A 19,069-nucleotide genomic window follows, 5' to 3' on the forward strand; every position below is an offset into this window, starting at 1 on the left:
TATAAATGTTTTTAATCATTTCAACATTTTTAAACATGTTCAGTAATTTCGGTCAGTATAGTTCACTATGTCGGTCGGTCTGTCTGTCGGTCTGTCGGTCTGTCTGTCGGTCCGGTATCACTATGCATTGTAGCACGCGACTTAATGGCTGTTGGCCTTGTTTTTTATACAGTGCAAATGGGAATAAAATAAACGTTTTTAACCATTTCTTCGGCGAATTAATGAAATGTATTGATTAATGTAACTGAATATTTGATTATTAACAGGGTATCCCATTCTTACTGCATTAATTCGGATATTAATGAAGGTAATATATTTACATAAAAAGTACAATATTGTCAGCCATCCGCATCTCTATTGACTAGCCCTCACATCACTTCGACCACCCAAATTCCACACCTTCACATCCCTCGATCACCCATTCAGATCCCTTCGACCACTCAAATTCCTCAACCGCTCCTTCGTATCTCGATCACCCCTTCACATCCCTCTAGCCAACTTCACATCCCTCTAACCCACTTCACATCTCTTCAACCACTCAACCTCTGAGATACAAAACACGAATTTCGATTATAATGCTCTAGCTTTATTTTAAACTGAAATTTATTCCATATTCATAAAACAAAAATACATGGCGATACTTAATAATTAGAGCAACAAAATCGTTAAATAATAGAAACTATACATTATATTGTAAGTAATGACATTGTTCTAAGCCACGCGGTAAATAGGCCTTCATCACAATGATAAAACGCCTGTTTAAAAACTATGAAGTTAAATATAATATATAAATAGTACATGTTTATTTAGAATGATCAGTCTATTTTTTTTATATGCAGGTGGGAATTATATTAGCAATAGGCCTATATTTAAAACTGACTGTATTAATTTGGAAGACTATTTTGGATTTTCTTTTATATTCGTTGAAATATATCGTAACGATGGGCAGTAAGCAATTGAAAAGGAGTTGAAAAGTTTGTGGGATGCAAAATATGAACAATTATTATTATTATTATTATTATTGTTATTATTATTATTATTATTATTATTATTAAACCTAATCGCAAACGTGCTGATGTGACTGTCATAAAAAGCAATATAAATTTAAACGTCACCCATGCTAAAAACCGATTGAGCTTCCTTTAGGTACTCGTTATATTTCCCCAAAATTTCGAATTTTGCTTTCTTGAAATCGATTTGGCCCGCACCACCTGTCGTATGTGCCAATGGTGTGACTATCAATGGCTAATAAAAAAACAAAAGGTTTTTATCAATGGTTATTCACTCATAATGGTTGTTCACTTTGACAAAAAAATTGGATCAAAAAACAATTTATTTACCTGCAAAACTGTAATTTATGACAAAAGTAGTCAAACGGTCTGTCAGACGATGTGTTTTTGTTGAATTTAACTGTTTATTTTGTCATTTTATAAGTGAAAACATTATTTTTGGTAGTGATTAACTTTATTGAAACTACAAAATGGCATATTCAAAGTCTGATTTTATTCATCTTCAATGTTCATGCTTTTTGGGGATAATACATCATTCTTTAAGCAAACATTGATTGAAAACAAAGGAAAAACAACTGAAAATAGATAATAGGCCTATATTTAAAGATGTATTGTCCCTTGAAACACAAAAAATGAAGGTCAAAATATTTTTAATTTAAATTGGCCATATCAAAATATTAACGTTATTAAATTTAAGTCGAAAATTCAAGGCAAAAAAAATAAGTTTACGTAATTAACAGGTAAATTAATTTGATTACATTTCGTCTGAAAAATCGTCGTTGTTAAACAAAAAACGTCTGTATTTCATTTTTTTCGACTCATTTTTGGTGAATGTTAATAACTATTATGATACTTCAAAATGACCCACTTTTTTTAAAAATCTTTTATCTTTTTTGGAATTAGTTAAAAGAACAATACACCTTTAAAAGAAATTAATTTCAATTTAAGAAAGATCCCTTGAAACCGTACAATGCTACTTAGACATAATACCTTGGCAGGTAATTGGTTGCATGCATTTACTGACCGTGTGAGATGTTTTGTGTTAGTAATTAAATTTTTTAAGCGTGGGTTCCTACTACAAGCAAAGATTGTATAACAATCTTTACTACTAGGACATAGCGTAAGTAGTTTGATCAATCACAAACAACATTTCGAATGACACGCCACCTGTGATTGGTTCAACTTACAGAGTGCAAAACTTACATTAGTCTGAAGCTTATCAATAATAATTTTTGTATCATCAATGATGTCTTGAAAATCTTGGCCGTGGTGGACAGTCGGATTGTCTTTTAAGACTTTGTAGAGTTCCAGTTCTATTGTCTTAAGTTGCTTCATGCAGCGATTGTAAAGTTCCAAGTTATTCATGACAGCTTCTAGTAAATATCGTTTTTCTCTATCCTGTTAATGAAATAAATAAGCACATACAATAAAAAAAAAAGGTAAAAAGAAAAACAATGATTGGAGATGATAATGGGTGCTCGCATAGGAAAGGTATAGATGATGTTATAATGATATTGTTTGTGCTTTATCTTGTGCCTCTAAAATGTGTTTTAAAAATAAGAAAATTAAAATTGTGTCTTAAAACAAGTTGTTGAATGTTATTCTTGGCAAAATAGCCCTGTATTATGCTTGATTTCTTGATGCCTCTAAGGCATATGATATATGATGAGTAAATCACTGGACTCTTTAAAAAAAATTTTATTAAACAGAAAGATGCCAACCGCAATTGTACAAATGTTATCGTGTTGGGGAAGATCCATCCCCCGATGGTTCTATGTAAGAAGCGGAGTGCGACAGGGCGGAATTATGTCTCCATTACTGTATAATGTTTTCATGATCTGAATGGAGCACTTAGTAGATGTGGTTACGGGTGTAGAACTTAAAATAATGTCCTAAATAATTGAAGTTATGCTGATGACATGACTATGATGTTGTATATAACGCAAAAACATATGTCTGTATGGTTATTTCTCCAAAGAAGAAACATGGTGAAGTGGTATCAAATATTATGCTAAATAATGATATATTATCTTACGTCAATAAAGTGACTTACCTAGAACATATTTTACGTAATAATTTAGATGATTCTAATGACATTATTCGCCAGTATCGAGCTCTTTACATTCGAGGTAACACTCGTAGTAGACGCTTTAGTAGATGTAATGAGAATGTTAAGTGTAATTTATTCAGGTCGTTTTTTACTAATCTGTACTGTTGTATGTTATGGTCTAACCACATTGTAAAAACGATAAAATCGCTGGAGGTGTGCTACAGCAACTCATTGAGAATGTTGCTAGGCTTACCTAAGCACTGACGTAGTGCTAGTAACATGTTTGTCACGAGGAGAATTCCCCTTTTCTACGAGCATGTACGCAAGTGCGTCTATGGTTTTAGATTAAGAGTTGTGAATAGTGAAAATGATCTGGTTAGGTGTACTACGAACTATATTGTTACGATATTAAAATCTCTACGCTAAGTGGGAAAAAATCCTATTTTATTTTGATTTTCCGTTTTGTATTATTTTTTGTTGTAGACCCACAGTATATATGGAATATTTATTCTGAAATAAAGTGATCAAATCAAAAATTTATAATTAATAAATACCAGATCGATTGGTAGTCTAGTTGAAATTTCATTCTCTTGGGCATTGCCAATTGTCCCACCATTGTTAACCTGAAATAAAAATATAAAACTTAATGTCAAAAAATAACTAAACTATAATAATAACTAAAATAAATCCATATTATACATTATTTTATAATATAATATCTAAACAATTTAAATGACGAAACACGAATATTTAAATGGTTTCATAAAAGAGTGGGAATAATATGGGCTTTCTGTTATTACACTTATTATAATGTTATCGATATTACACAAACAGTGTCATTTTTTTAGCATCTTTCAGTTAGTAAAATGTTTTTCCTAAATCGCAACCATTCTGTCAAAAGCTCTACACTCTAACAATATATTTTAATTTAAGAGGTTTGGTTTTTTTTTTCTATTTACTGTAATGCCTAACATTTTCGCGGCCATACATTTTCGCGATTTTACATTTTAAACTATTTCGCGACCTTTTATTTTTGCGATTTGAATTTCTTGTGTAATTTTTCTAATTAAATTGGCGAATGTATTTCACCTCCGCGATGAAAGTCAAATAACAATTGAATAGCATGAGAAACATTACACACGTAGAATAACATAACGTAATAATAACTTTATGGACACACTACAACTGTTTATATGATTTAATGGACAAAGGATTCGTAAAGCAAGTACACTATACATATGATTTCATCAAAATTTACCGAAGAAATGTCTAACGCCCGTATTCTTAAACCGGCCTTTAGTCGTAGTTCGAGCTAAAACTTTAAATATGACGTCATTTTAAGTCATAAACCGAACTTCAACTAAATCGCTGACTAAATCAGGCCAACTTCGAGTAAATCGAAACGGATTTTGATCGATTTTTTAAGTCCTGGAGGGGGCAGGCTAAATCGCCGACTAAATGGTTTTTAAACGAGGTTTATAAAAATGTAACAGTTATTGAGTTGTTATATTGGCCATATATTGAAGAATAAATCAACGCGTATGAAACTCGACTTCATTAAGACTGTATAAGGGCGCACGAACATGTTATAAGGCTTTACAGTAATCTATTGGTTTTTTCCACTCTGGATTCACCACCCATTTCGCCAGAAAAACTCAAACCAATTCCAGTTCTGTGTGGGACTCATTAACCTCATACACAACACACTTGGTGCCTTGCTATAATAATAATATACTTACATATTTGTTTTTCAGTGTTTCGACCTTTGCACGCAGAGTTTCTATTGTTGCATCGTTCTGATGATAATGTAAGTATAAAACATAAAAATATTAATAGCGATATAAACAACATATTTTGTAATAATTTAAAATAATATAATGATCAACTGATGCTATCTAGCGGCTTACCGCCCAATGCACGGGCGCCATCTAATCAGTGAATGAATTTTTAGTTTTACGACCTAAATGTGATGTACAGAATATGACAAATAGTTACCAATCGCCTGTCGCAAAGAAATTCTAAAAACCCAATCGAATGGATAAAAGGGAATTACGGTTGTAGTTTCGGTCATGCGGTATTTATATAGGGATAGTTTGATAGGATTAGTGCTATTACGTAGTGTTAATTCATTGTGCGCATGCGGAGATTATTAGGACGTGTGTCCCCGCTCGACCCACCTCGATACATAACAGGTTTGATGGTTTCTATTTCAAGGCGACGACCGACGACACATCAATTGACCTGATCTAGGTTGGTTGTCAATCGTCGCGAATCGAAACCTCCCTATTAACTATATATAAATTTACGTAAGGGCAAAATTTGGTAAATCGCGCCTTACTTCTAGAATTTTTACTCGATGGTATATAAAGTTGGTTCGTACTTTCGGTACTGATTTTAACCACCTGATGTAACCATGTTTACTAATTAAATTAAGTTAGATAATTAGTTATTGACGATTAAAACGAATTTAGGTTCAACGATTTGCCCCAAATAGGGGTGTTTTCCGATCGTGGTATACACTGTCTAATGGATGTCCATCTTGAAAAATACCCGCCACAAAAATGCGAGGAGGCTTCGCATTTTCCTATCTCCTCCTACGATAATTGTTTTTAACAGCATCATAATGTTGAAGACAGGCCGATTTTTTTTTTTAAATACTATTTTGATAGATTTAATATACGATTATACAAATGTATTGATTTTCGATGAATGGAACATCCCAATCTCTCAGTCGGCCAGAGTTTGGTTTAACACAAGTAGGTAAATTTATGAGCCCTTGGTTTAACACCTACGGTAGGTAAATATATGGGCCCTTTGAGAATAAACTTGCAATACTTTGACAATACTGTAAATACCTATTAACTATTTTTGGTCCTCATTTGAATCGAACATTTCTTACTGTGAATGTTCGTACTGTTAGATGTAATATAAAAATATATACAAATAAACTTTATTACTGAGATTGTGGTTAGGCTCTACTGTTAGATATATAAACACATATACAAATAAACTTTATACTGACAGTTCCTTCTCAACGTTTGTATCAATTAATAATTACCAATAATACAAACGTCGTAGTGGTGTATCGTGACATGTACTTTAATATTTCAATCGATTATGACAGTGACAGTTTTAACAAAGTATTAAATCGCAAATGTTTTACTGTATTTAGAGGTATATTATTTATAGGCCTATAAAACATGAACAAAATATTTCGTTACTGAGTGGATAAAGAATATATTTAAAAATTGTTCCTCTTTGTACCTATCCGCTTTCCCATCCCTCAACCCTAATGTTACATACAAAACACAAATTGGGTTTCTTTAAATGAGTTCAAATCAAAAATGTGGACTCATTTTTTGATAAGTTTCTCCTTCGGAAGTAATTCCCAGGGTGCTAATTTTAGTTGACTACATAAATCATCGTGTCTATTTATTCGTTTCTGTAAACGACAATGTATTGTAGTCCTGCGGTACGTACATTTGAAATCGCCAGTTTTGTTACGCTGAAATTACTGTGTATTCGAGAACCATCTGTGGGCACGACCTAGATGGTACGCGAGCTGCAGTGACATTAAAACAAAACGTAAACATCACATACAGGATTGATGCCACGAAAACATACCCAACGTAGCGCTCAAATAGACACCTATGAAACAGAGGAAACGACTTGGAAGAAACTCGTTTTAACAAACCTGAAGAAAGACTAATTTATCGAGGTAAAACACGACATGTGACGAAGGCGAAGTCTAAGATGGACAAAAATTCAGGTATTTTGTATTCGTAAAACTCCAAAATTCAGGGATTTTGTATTTGTAAAACTCCAACAGAGTGCTATATTGATGAAAATTGACAATAACAAATGTAGATAAGAAAATGTAAAAACAACTTACATTGTCATTAGATGCCACCGATTGAGATGATTCCCCTTCACTCGACATCTTTGATTTCTTTACGTATCCTGATACTATCAGTAATTTAGATTAGAACTGCAAATATACCTAGACGCTGATACCTAGTGAATCACGAAACAAACGTCGACTTTATATATACTGTATATTACTTTACTGACATATTACTGGCCAATCGTAATTCGTTTCCTTATTCGATGGATGATATTATTTATTACAAAGTGAACAATTATGTCTTTATTTTTGCTAGAAAATTAAGACTTTTAATAACGAAAAAAATATATTGTATTATTAAATCTTAAATTACAAATGAGTTTGTTATTTGAAAATTAGTTTCGTTTTGAATTCTTTTACTATTTTGTATATAATGTTAATATTGTATTTGTAATATCGCTGGTTTTAGAAATAAAGACAAATAAACTTTAAATAATATATTAATGATTTGGTCGTAGATAAAAAATTCCAAAAAAAGTCTACAGAAATTTTTTTTTTTAATAATTAAAAAATTATTAAAATTTAACATGAAGAAGTTTACAACAAAGAATAGGGACCTGTATCTCCACATCACACAATGTTATTATTATCTGTCTGCAAATTCTTTAATGCCGTGTTGCATGTATAACATGTGACACCTGTGTTATGGTTAAGGCCTTATACAGGTATCACATGTGATGCATGCACCAAGAGTCTTCTATCTGCATCATGTATGCTTAAGTATTCATTTTGATAATTTTAGTTTTTCTGATATTTTATTATAAAACAATAATGTTATTGTTCTTTCTCTTTTCAAAGAAATGTATCAATTCAAATTTCCACGACGTAATCGGCGCATATGATTTTCCAGGTGCCTATGCCTTTGTTTCATTTTCACTTTGAGCTCAAAGTACAAAAAAGAAAGAAATATTATTGAAAATGTAGGTTTTCAAAACAAAGGATACTTGACGGTTATTGCCCTTTACCTCCATCAAAGAATAATTTTTTTGTCGGTTTGTCTGTTTTATATAAAACATATTTGTTCCAATCGTTTGGATATTTTCGTCTGGACATGTATTATGTTCCGTAACACAGGACAATCGACGTGTATGGTCCGAAATTATAAATGATTGTTGTGGATTTTTCTTTTAAAAATGGACTAAAAATAGTATATAAAATGTGAACAATAACTACAAAACTGCATCATTAAAATATACATTATATGACACTAGCGATGCCCTCATATATCGTCAAGCAAAACCTCGGAGTTGGGTTGTGACCTTTCCCCCTTCAAATTGATAATTACCCTTCAAAATCGAACTCCGGTGATATTTTAGGTCGTAGAACATTGTGGTTAAGGTTGGTGAGATTCGAATAAAAACGGTGGAATATCGCACAAACACTATAGACAGACGAGCGGTAACGATAATACAAATATAGAATCTTATGTTATTCTTTGAGAACATTAAAGCGTGGTTCCCACTAACGTAACGCAAGGACGTAAACGCAACGCAAGCGTTTTAACCAATAACAAGCGAAGTTATAGACAGTTAGCAATCACAAGCGAATAAGCCATCCTTGCGTTGCGTCGCTAGTGGGAACCACCCTTTACAAAAAAAAAGAACAGACGGGCGGGAGGTTTCCTCTCGGATTCGACGTAAGACAAGATACGCGTTGTATAAATTGGCCTTTATTTGTTATAGACGGAGGTAATAACGTGTTCCCACTAGAACAATTTAAAGCGTGGTTCCCACTAGAGCGCAAAGCAGCGACGTATTGACGCAAAGTGGCGAGCGCAAACACAATTATTGGAAGGGCATTTTCTTACGCTGCGTAGGTTGCGTTACGTTGCGTCGCTACTGGGAACCAAACTTAACCAATCATGACGCGATTAATCGTTGCGATTGTACAATTACTTGGGTGAAAAATATAACAAAATGTTCGTTTTATGTTTATATAAACAAAACAAATTATAAGGAAATAGAGCGTATGTTTTTATTGCATAAAAATATAAATACTATAATTTAATATATTGCTATTTTTGGTTTAAAGCTAGCAAACGTTAAATATTGAGTACTTGCAAGACTAATGATTAAATATTAATCTTAAACTTAATTAAATTAAATTTTTCTTTTTACAAAAGACATTTCTATTTCTTAACATCAAGAAACATAATATTTCTTATTATTCTTCACTTAAAAAATATCCTTGTATATAATACAATGTTAGGCCTACTCCCATAATGAATAACCTATTGCAATATTCGTAACTTTAGAATTTCAATTTTAGAATTTAAAAACAATACATGTATGATTTATTTCTTTTTTATTTTTAAATGCGCCTTGAGCACTCTGGAGTGGTATGTGCGCTATAAAAATCTTATTATTATTATTATTATTATTATTATTTTAATGTTATTAGTTGCAAACTGCATTGTTTTTTTTTGTACCACTATAACCTTCTTAAATCATGTATTTTATATGAAACACAGGTAAATTTGTTTTACCAAATCATTTTTTTATATCAGCAGCTTAAATAAAATAGAGCTAAGTTATGAAATCCCATTGAATAAGAATTCACTTATATTAATGTGTTACTTCTAATATATTGCCTTATCTGAACCAACCAAATATTGGCATACTATATTTTATTTTGTAATTCATATATCACAAATAATTTGAAGCTATGTCGACTATCAAACTAGTTTGTCAAAAAAGTGTTATTTGCCCAACTATTGTAGTGATATGACATCACCATGTCCATATATGGGCACATCACTTTTTTTGTCACAAAGTTTTATAGTGCATACAGAGCTTAAGGATTGAATCAAATGGTGTGTGTTTGTTTTATCTTTATACTGGGTAACCTCTTCAGTCAAAGACTGATCTCCCAGAGGGCCCAGTTGGTGATCAGTGGCTGTGATGTACTAATACACCGGGGTAACCCCCTACTCGTCTTGAAAGATGTACTAGGTTCTTTAAAGTGCACACGAGCAAGTTGTGTACACTGGACCTACGGTTTATAGTCCTTATCCGAGAAGACTCGTTCTACCACCAGAACCATGGAGTGAGTGAGCCTCGAACCCCTGCCGATGTTATGGCTACGTGATTACGGTTCCACTGTCTTAACCGCTCGGCCACTCACTCACTGTGCGTAATACTCTAAAAGCGAGGACACCTCATAAGCACTTTTAAATATACACCTCAAAGTCTGTTACAGCTCTTTGGAGATACATTTCATATTTCTTCAAAAATATAAGAGTTTCGCAATCCAAAGTCAATTTTTCTGATGACATGTTATAATCGCATGAGTTGCTTGTCAGCGATGTTCCCGTCAAGTTGTTCTCTTGTAACTACAAAACAACAATATTATCATAAATCAATATTATTATGTTAGGATTTGAAATATTATAGTTATTATAATAAGCAGACTGTTGTTCTACATTTTAATTATTGGCCAATCAAATTCTTTTAAAAATGTTAAGGTTATATTACTATGTAAATTATTTATATACATTCTTATAAATATCTTATTTCACTAATGTGTAAAATGAGACGTAACACATATTTAAAAATTCAACCAATTGCAAGCACACAAAGAAAGGATAGTGTGTGTTAAGCTATAGATGTCTACTAGACTTAAACTAGTTTGATAAAAAAAGTGTGATGTGCCCAAATATGGTAGTGATATGACATCATCATGTCCATATATGGGCACATCACATTTTGTTGTCACATAAAGTTTGATAGTGTAGATACATAAATACAGGTGTAGTTCATTTTTAGTCGCCTGGACGCGACTCTATAGTTCACTATGTCGGTCAGTCTGTCGGTCTGTCGGACTGTCGGTCGGTCCGGTATCACTATGCGTTTTAGCACGCGACTTATGGCTGTTGGCCTTGTTTACTTACTATATTGTTTATCTTGCTAATAACACTATCTGTAGATGTAAGAATGCTCTGAAATTCGTCGACGTAGTCAATAGGATAATTTTGGTGTAGAGTTGCCTCAGCAGATGTAATTTCTGTCATGAATTCCTTGTAAACTGTTATGTCATTCATGTAAGTTGCTAGCATATCTCCCTCCTGCCAAATGATATTAAATATACAATTTACTGGCCTAAAATTTACTGCTTCTTTCAGAAAAGTATTACTTAGATTTAAAACAATAAACAGTTTGCAAAAAAAAATCAAAAACTAGAAAATTGCTGATTAAATTGTATAAACTTGACTAAAAATGAAAATTCACCATAGAAATATTATACATTTAGTTTATGTCAATTAATTATCATTAATATCATACAGTATTAAGTAAATTTCCTGCCCATGAATATGATGCTTCATCAATGAAGGTTAGGTTAAATGTTGGTTCATATACTGCTAACGATATCGAACGACGAACTACTAAAAAATCGAAAACGTTTTCATCTTGGAATTATATAGGATAACCATTTATGCTGTCTTTGATAAAAATATTTTTTTCAAAATTCCAATCAAATGACTAGACTATTAAGAGCAATAGTATTGTGACGATACATCGATTATGTTGTTCTTATTGATCATGACGTCATTTGATTAGATTGTAAACAATATTATTATCAGACAACATAAATGTTATTCTATAATTCTAAAATGTAAAAACTTTGTTATCGTCCTTAGGTTATGGTCTATACCACATAATTGATGTTTTCTATGATCTGAACCAAAGTAATCTTCTTAAATTGCCTTGACTAGACACATTAGTTAGAATCGGCCACAGCGTATCACCAAATAGTAACTAAATTCGTTTTACAACTTACTGTTATAGAAAGGGTATTGAATACGCTTGGTGGCTGAAGTTCCTCTTCCAGATTAATGTTAGAAGAATCAAATCTACAATCGAATTATGAAACTCATTATAAAAACATTGAACAGTATAAGAGAAAAGAAAAACAAATCTCGGCCCACTGAACATCCCCAATAACTGAATATCACGCTGTTTTAATTTTTCTTGACTACAGTAGACACATTACTTAGAATCGGCTAAAAAAACTTACTGTTATATTATTGCAATTATAAAGTCCCAGAATAATGTCAGGAGAATTAAATCGGTCCACTATCTACAATCAAAATATGACAATCATTACAAAAATATTGAACTTTTAAAGTTTAAAAAAAATCTCCGGTCCACTAAACATCCCCGATAACTGAACATCACGCTGTTATCTATTTCCATTAAACTGTATGTTTTAGAGAATATCAAAACCAAAAGAACAGGAAAATGGGATGCTTTTCCCTCACCGTCCCATGACTCCGGGAGCAGAAGTTGCACTTTAATAATCTGGAAAATTAGGCTTTAAAATCACAAAGACAGGAAATAAAATGATATAGAATGAATTTGTAGTCGCGGTTCTATATTTAAAATATATGTTTGTATTTATTTGTTTATAATATATTTGCTTTAGCTTATTTTATTTGATACTTACATAACTGTTAAGAATATTTTCTTCAAGTGTTATTAATTCGGCCGTTGCTCTTACAAGCACACCGTATTTCTGTTTGTAGAAAGCAAAATATGCAATTATGTTATAGCTAAGATAGAAATTATCAGTCATTATGAAATATACCTGATGTATTAGCGTATAAAAACGTTATTCGTTAAAATGTTGCTTAGGATGTTCACGGATTTAACGAAGATATTCAAAACCACAAATTCTAAAAAAAAGAAAAAAGCTTTTGTGGCGGAAATATTTATAGATAGAATTATACAAATTAAGAAAATTGAAAACCACTCATAGGTTATAATAGTGGTAAAACGAAGTATTACTTCCTCTTTCTATAAAAATTGCTCAAAGAAGCTTGAATTGTACGTTTTAGTTGGAAAACATAAGAAAAAGACAGCCAAGAACCAAGCAACGGATCGGAGTTTCTAAAGTTATTTTTAATTTTTATCTTAAAGGATATTGGAAAGGCATGCCAATTAGAAATAATTACAGTTATTTAAAAAAATTGCACATAGAGTTTAAATGTGAGTGTGACAAAGTCATTATTGGTTATTCTAAGACTATACATTGCCGTTTCTTGTCTTCTGAATGCAATCTTTCTTCCACTAAGAAAATGTACCTCTTTTCAAATACGTTTTTTTAACGCTTTTCGGCAAGCCAGTTGTTTGAATGAATGGTTTGGTTTTAACGTTATATCCAGCAGTGAAAGAGAGGTTATCTCTAGATTCGGGGTGTTATGGATTGGCCCGTTACCGTCGTTTGACATGAATACCCCCACATTTTGTTGTCTCTAGACATAGTACCGTTCAAGAATCGCCAGAATTAGACAACCCTTTCACACCTGAAAAATCAGTGTATTGGCTCTGGTACCTATAATATTTAACGTGTAGCCAGTCTATAGTTTCTTGAGTGTGGTAATATGAATATAACCATGAGTAAAATGAATAAAATGGGAATATCGGAAATAAACATGGATTTACGGATGTGTAATTTACAATAAATAGCATTTTTAATTTTCTATTTTAAAATTTATAATCTAAAAACATTTCCGGTAACTTTATTCGATATATTTTCGAAATAGTGCAATCAAGGTTCGTTTTGTGTTTATCTATCTTTATAGTATTTGTTGTTATTGTGTGGTATGTTATTTAGGTAGCTGTTTCGTTCTTTTTAAAATGTATCTTTCTACAATGTCATATTTTAACATAATTTTTGTTTTGAATATTGGCATACTGTATAAATGTAGGTATGCCTACCGTTCTTTATTGAAACTTTCTTCTTAGCATTTTTTGTTTTGTTTATTGTTTTGCGTTGACTAATAAGGAAACTCGATACCAACTGACTGATCTCATCTATGTTCTTAAATACAGTTATGTAATGTTTGGTATTAATTTCTTTGAGGCAGCTTTAATGGTACTTATTTTTTGTTAATGTTCAATTAAATAGAGCAATACTATAAAAATAGTTGAGTTTCCCCACCACCAATATTCCATAATTGAAATACCGCATACCGAGTCGGTAACATTATAGGCATAAATATCGACCATCCGCCCAATATGACGTGGTGGTGGTTATGTGGTCTTCTGCGCGTCCTCTTTATATATGCTGTAGAGTAGAAATTGGGGCTTTCTTTCTCATAACCGCAATATGCCTTTATTGAAATACAAACTTCCACCCAACAGGGTGTGGTGACGGTGGTTATTTAATTCCGCATAGATCCTACCCAATTTTTAAAAGTTTCATATTTGGGATTTCAAAATTCGGCTACTGTAGGCCTATAAGGCTTAGTGACGTAAGATATATATTTTAATAAACTATATATATATATATATATATATATATATATATATATATATATATTATATATATATATATATAAACACAAGAGGCAAACAACATTAATTCTAAACCGCCCGGTGATATACTGACATTTAATTAATTTGACACGATAAAGATGAGGAAATCTGTGAGAATGAGAAAAAGTCGCCCCAACCGAGACTATATATATATATATCAAATTCTGATTAATCTTCATTTTTAATATTTTTGGGGTACATTACATCTTTAAAGGACGTCCAACCAAGATCAATGATAATAAGAAATCATATTTTCTTGACTTGATTTTAGCAGCACGTCTTTATTTCTTAGAACTATCAATAAAACAATGTAAGGTATTACTCCATACTGTAATTCCATATTCAGTAAACAAAAATGTTCAAACAATTTGACTAGACTATATTGTCATACACCTGCTGAACTCATTCCCAGGTGTGCTTCCGTCGGACCCATTCCCAGGCGATTTGTCTGAGATGATCATTGAAGTTACCTACTGAAAGACGAGTATCCCATGAAAAACCAATATATTTAGATGTAGTAAATTGCTTATTTTTACGAATAGAATAAATACGATATTAAATGCATTATTCAACCTTAATGCTGTTTTAAATTGTAGATAGGTACTGGATGTTTCGTGTTTGTATTTCCTTTCTCAAAATCGTATTCGGCTATTTGAAGATATTCACCATATTCTCCCAACCTTGAGCGTTTCGGCTTTCAGTATCACTTTTTTCAAGTTGTGGTGTAAAGTGTTGGCATAAGTAACAAATATGATAGGATGAAAATCATTCGTATACTTCCGTTTTATTTTATTTTGCAATTAAACTAATATATATTTATTACACAATTATTATAAATAGCATATAACAAGGGTAAATAGTTTAAAAGAAAATAGGTACGTAATATATATACTTCATTAAGGTTCTGTAGCACACATAATTATAAATTACCCATGACTTTTACTATCATTTACAATAAATAAAGTAAATTTATTTTGTGTTTAATTAATTCAATTTAAAATTTAAATTATCTTTATTAATCCTTTTGAAAATTCATTGACATATATATATATATCAATATTAAATTAAATGTACAAAAACATCATATATAAAATATATACATATCTATTTCAATACTTCTTTAAATATAGGACTATGTGACTTTTTAATGTCATCCTGTATAAATATTAAATAGTTAAATACAAAAATAAATATTCGTAAAATTTATAAAACGCGCTATAATATAATAAAGATAAAGTTATATTTGTATCCATTTTAATTTCATTTTATATTAAAATTGAACTATTTAAAAACTGATAGAACTTATTGCAATCTGCTCTGGAAAACTGTAATATAGCTAATCTTCAATTAATGGATTTTGAAAATCTGTTACAGCGACTATAAGGTTTCTGTCGTATTCTTCCAATACCGTTACCGTTTCTTTGTACAATTTAAGCTGCTCTGTTGATATATTATAATTGACTGATGATATTTCCGTTGGAGTTTCTTCTCCTAACTCGTTTAACTAAAAAAAAATTATTATTATTATCGTTAACGTGTATCAACACAATTATATTAGTATATAAAAGTTCATCATTGTTGCTAGTTTTCTAATCTGAGTTTCCAGTTTCTAATTGCAGACAAAAGTCTATCAACTTCCAAGAACTCAACACATAGACTTGTGTTTACCATATCACTTTTAGATTATAGTAAAGTCTACATTTTTTAAATAATTGATAGTAGATTGGAATTCTGTTTCCTATTAAATTATCGACCAATCAACTTCTGTCTTTAAAAAATGTTTTCGTTTGTATTATTATAGTGTCATTAAATATTACATGTTAATTTGTATGATGTTATTAATAAAGATCAAAGACGTTTGTTATAATTATTAATACGAAATTTAACCAATTTGGGCAAGATTAAGAAAAGATGGAATTACTCTCCCATTCCGGTCTTTTTTAATGTATTACGTTTATTGAGTTTTATGTTAGTTTACTGTTAATATATGATTTTAAGTATTATACAATAAAGTTATAGTTCTGTTCTGTACTTACTTTTGTCTTTATCATTGTTAAAACATAATTTGTAGATGTAATAATGCTCTGAAATTCGTCGACGTAGTTAGTAGGATAATCTGTGTATGCAGTGACTTCAGCAGATATAATTCGTATGATGAATTCCTTGTAACCTTCCAAAGTATCCAGGTGCATAGTAAGTATAGCCTACAAAATAGTAATGAATATGCTTGTAAATCCACTGACCTTAACTTCTACTAAGACTATTAATTGTGTAGGCCTACAACAAGCTTAAACAGTAGTAAATCAAAAGTTTATCAGACAAATATTTATTATAATGGAAGAGGTTACATAATTATTACATTATTATTATATTATTACATAATCGTCCAATGAAATGTAATAACCCATGTGTCCAACTAACACCACGGTAAAAAGAAACCATCTGACCATGAATTAGTAATGGCTACAATTCGAGAGTAGAACCTAAATAATGCAGTATTTTCTACTTATAAGAGCAATATAATAATGTTCCTTTTTTTTCGTGATCCATGCTCACGAGACTTTTCAGAATAAAGTATTTATCCAAACAATTATCGTCTCTTTGTGTTTCTCTCTTTGTTTTAACACATGAGCAAGCCTAACTGAAAAATAAAATTATTTTTACCTGATTTGTGTTAGCAATTGCTGATTGTGGTAGTTCGGATCTTATGGATGCGCTTTCCGAGTCTTTATCAAATCGGCTTATTTTCTACAATCAAAATATGAAATATTATTTATAGTTATATTAAATATAACTGAATATTAAATAAGTATTCCCCTCTTATGAATTGTCATTAAACTGTTAGATAATGATTGCAAATGTAAATTGTACAGGATTATACTAATATTAAAAAATAATTATTAATTATAATAATATGGAGAGAATAGAGCATGTAGGAATATGTTCACTGTATTTCTCAAACTTGTGTCAGGAATTTGGCACTACAACTTTACCGATTCTCAATGCTGTATATACGACAATATTCGAATTTAAGTAACATAGGAATTCGGTAATAAGCATCTCATGTGTATCACATGTAGGGTCTGTATCATGTAAGGTTACAAATACTTACATAATTATTAAGAGTGTTAAGCGTAAGTTCTTTTAATTCTGCTGCTGCCGTTGCAAGTTCGGACCATGTCTGTACAAAACAAAATGTTCAATATTATTGGGGGTAAAATAATATACTATTTTGATAAGTTATACCTTATTCATGGGCCAGTTGAAAAATAGCCTCAATTAAAAACCCTTTTCCGACCTAAAAGACAGCGTACGGTACGCAAGGTACCGTAATAATAAATTAAACCTGGAGTACTTACAGGTACGTTTCTTCGTGTTGGTTTTGCTGATGTACATAGTACAAACACAGTCACTAAATAAATAGAGAAATGGAATGATTATAATTTAAATATAAATTTTTGAATAAGATTTGATTGTGATAGAATATTAAAAGATAACTGGTTTATTTTTCCATTTTATGTAAAGTTGAAAGTTAATCTAATAATTATTGGCCTTCTTTTAAAATATTAACACACGTTATACACATTTTGGGGCCCAAAAAAGTATGAAAAAAAAAATAACGAAAGATATGGTTATAACTATGAAACATTTATAAGTTGTACAATATACGTAGGCCAAAATAGTCTAGGTTCTAGACGGAGTTCTGACTTAATTTTTGTAAAAACCTTAATATTTTTGGCCCACATGGCGTTTCATACGTATACTATTTTATAGCTCGTAGTTAAAAACAAAAATAAATACAGACTTGGACAAGTCTATAAGGCCAATATTAATTATATATGAATAAGTAAAACTTAAAATATTATTTAGAAAACTTACTAATCAAACAGCAGATAGTAGCTACTTTTGTGGCCTTCATCTTTTAAAGAAATCTTCTTCGTTGTTCGTTAAGTTAGGTTAGGTCTGGTAGTCAATATAGTCGTCTTCTTAATGTCGATACGATGTTGATGTTTAAATAAATATGTCTTAGCCTATAAACAGGGTGATCTTCGTATATACGGTATCTGATGTGTCTCGTTGAATCGGGTAGTTGGTACTTATCTGCAGTCTCAATGTTAGTTTGATTTTATATACATTTTGAACAGGATTTTCTGATACCAGACCCGACGTCATAAATAAAAAAATAACTAAAACGGGAATATTTTAAGGAAATAAACGGGAATATTTTAAGGAAATAAACATCAATCTAAAGAACTTTGGTGTAATTTACAATTAATAGAATTTTTAATTTTCTTTTTAAAATTTCTAATGTGAAGATTTTTACCGGTAAATTTACACGAAATTATTATTTACGAGATACTGCAATAAATGTCCTTTTTTGTTTTTATCTATCTATAAATAGTAGGCCTATTATTATTTGTTGTTGCTGTAGGATATGTTATTTAGGTAGCTTATCGTTCTTTTTTTATAAATTTATCTTTCTATATGTAACATTTTAACATATTATTGTTATTGTATAGGAATTTAGGTAGTCCTATTGTTGTATTGTCCCCCAAAAACATGGAAAATTAAAATCAAAATAATTAAGAATTAAATCAGACTTTGAATATGTTATTTTGTAGTTTTACTAAAGTCAATCCCTTCCGTAAAAAAACTGAATATCAAATGACAAAATAAATGGTCAAAATCAATCAAAAACCCATAGGGCTGGCAGCCAATTTTGCTTTAAATTACAGTTTTTTCAGGTAAATAAATTTAGTTTTTCAATCAATTTTTGGTCAAAGTGGAT

At 30.9% G+C, this 19,069-nt stretch overlaps 2 protein-coding genes across 2 annotated transcripts in view; one reads left to right on the top strand and one right to left on the bottom strand.

Annotated features, from left to right (window-relative positions):
• Positions 1-1,030: 1,030 nt before the first annotated feature.
• LOC140046148 (uncharacterized) lies at positions 1,031-7,073 on the bottom strand. The gene is made up of 5 exons (XM_072090691.1): positions 6,953-7,073; positions 4,800-4,856; positions 3,615-3,683; positions 2,214-2,408; positions 1,031-1,245 (listed from the first exon to the last, which is right to left on the bottom strand). Exons 1-5 carry the CDS (start codon positions 6,998-7,000, stop codon positions 1,105-1,107), a joined length of 510 nt encoding a protein of 169 aa, XP_071946792.1. The 5' UTR covers positions 7,001-7,073; the 3' UTR covers positions 1,031-1,104.
• Positions 7,074-11,638: 4,565 nt separating this feature from the next.
• The window catches only part of LOC140046153 (oxaloacetate tautomerase FAHD1, mitochondrial-like), a 122,219-nt gene continuing 114,788 nt past the window's right edge, over positions 11,639-19,069 (top strand). The window contains exon 1 of the mRNA XM_072090699.1: positions 11,639-11,644. The gene's annotated coding sequence lies outside the window, so the exon portion shown is untranslated. The remainder of the gene's footprint in view (positions 11,645-19,069) is intronic.

Source organism: Antedon mediterranea, chromosome 4 (assembly GCF_964355755.1).
Source record: "Antedon mediterranea chromosome 4, ecAntMedi1.1, whole genome shotgun sequence".
Lineage (NCBI taxonomy): Eukaryota > Metazoa > Echinodermata > Crinoidea > Comatulida > Antedonidae > Antedon > Antedon mediterranea.

What these genes read in the sequence shown, in the direction of transcription:
- LOC140046148 (XM_072090691.1), bottom strand. Translation starts at nt 7,000, where the DNA reads ATGTCGAGTGAAGGGGAATCATCTCAATCGGTGGCATCTAATGACAAT. An exon ending in CGGTGGCATCTAATGACAAT is followed by an intron (nt 4,857 to 6,952) that starts GTAAGTTGTTTT and finishes CATTATCATCAG; the next exon opens with AACGATGCAACAATAGAAAC. An exon ending in TTGATAAGCTTCAGACTAAT is followed by an intron (nt 1,246 to 2,213) that starts GTAAGTTTTGCA and finishes TTTTTTTATTAG; the next exon opens with CCATTGATAGTCACACCATT.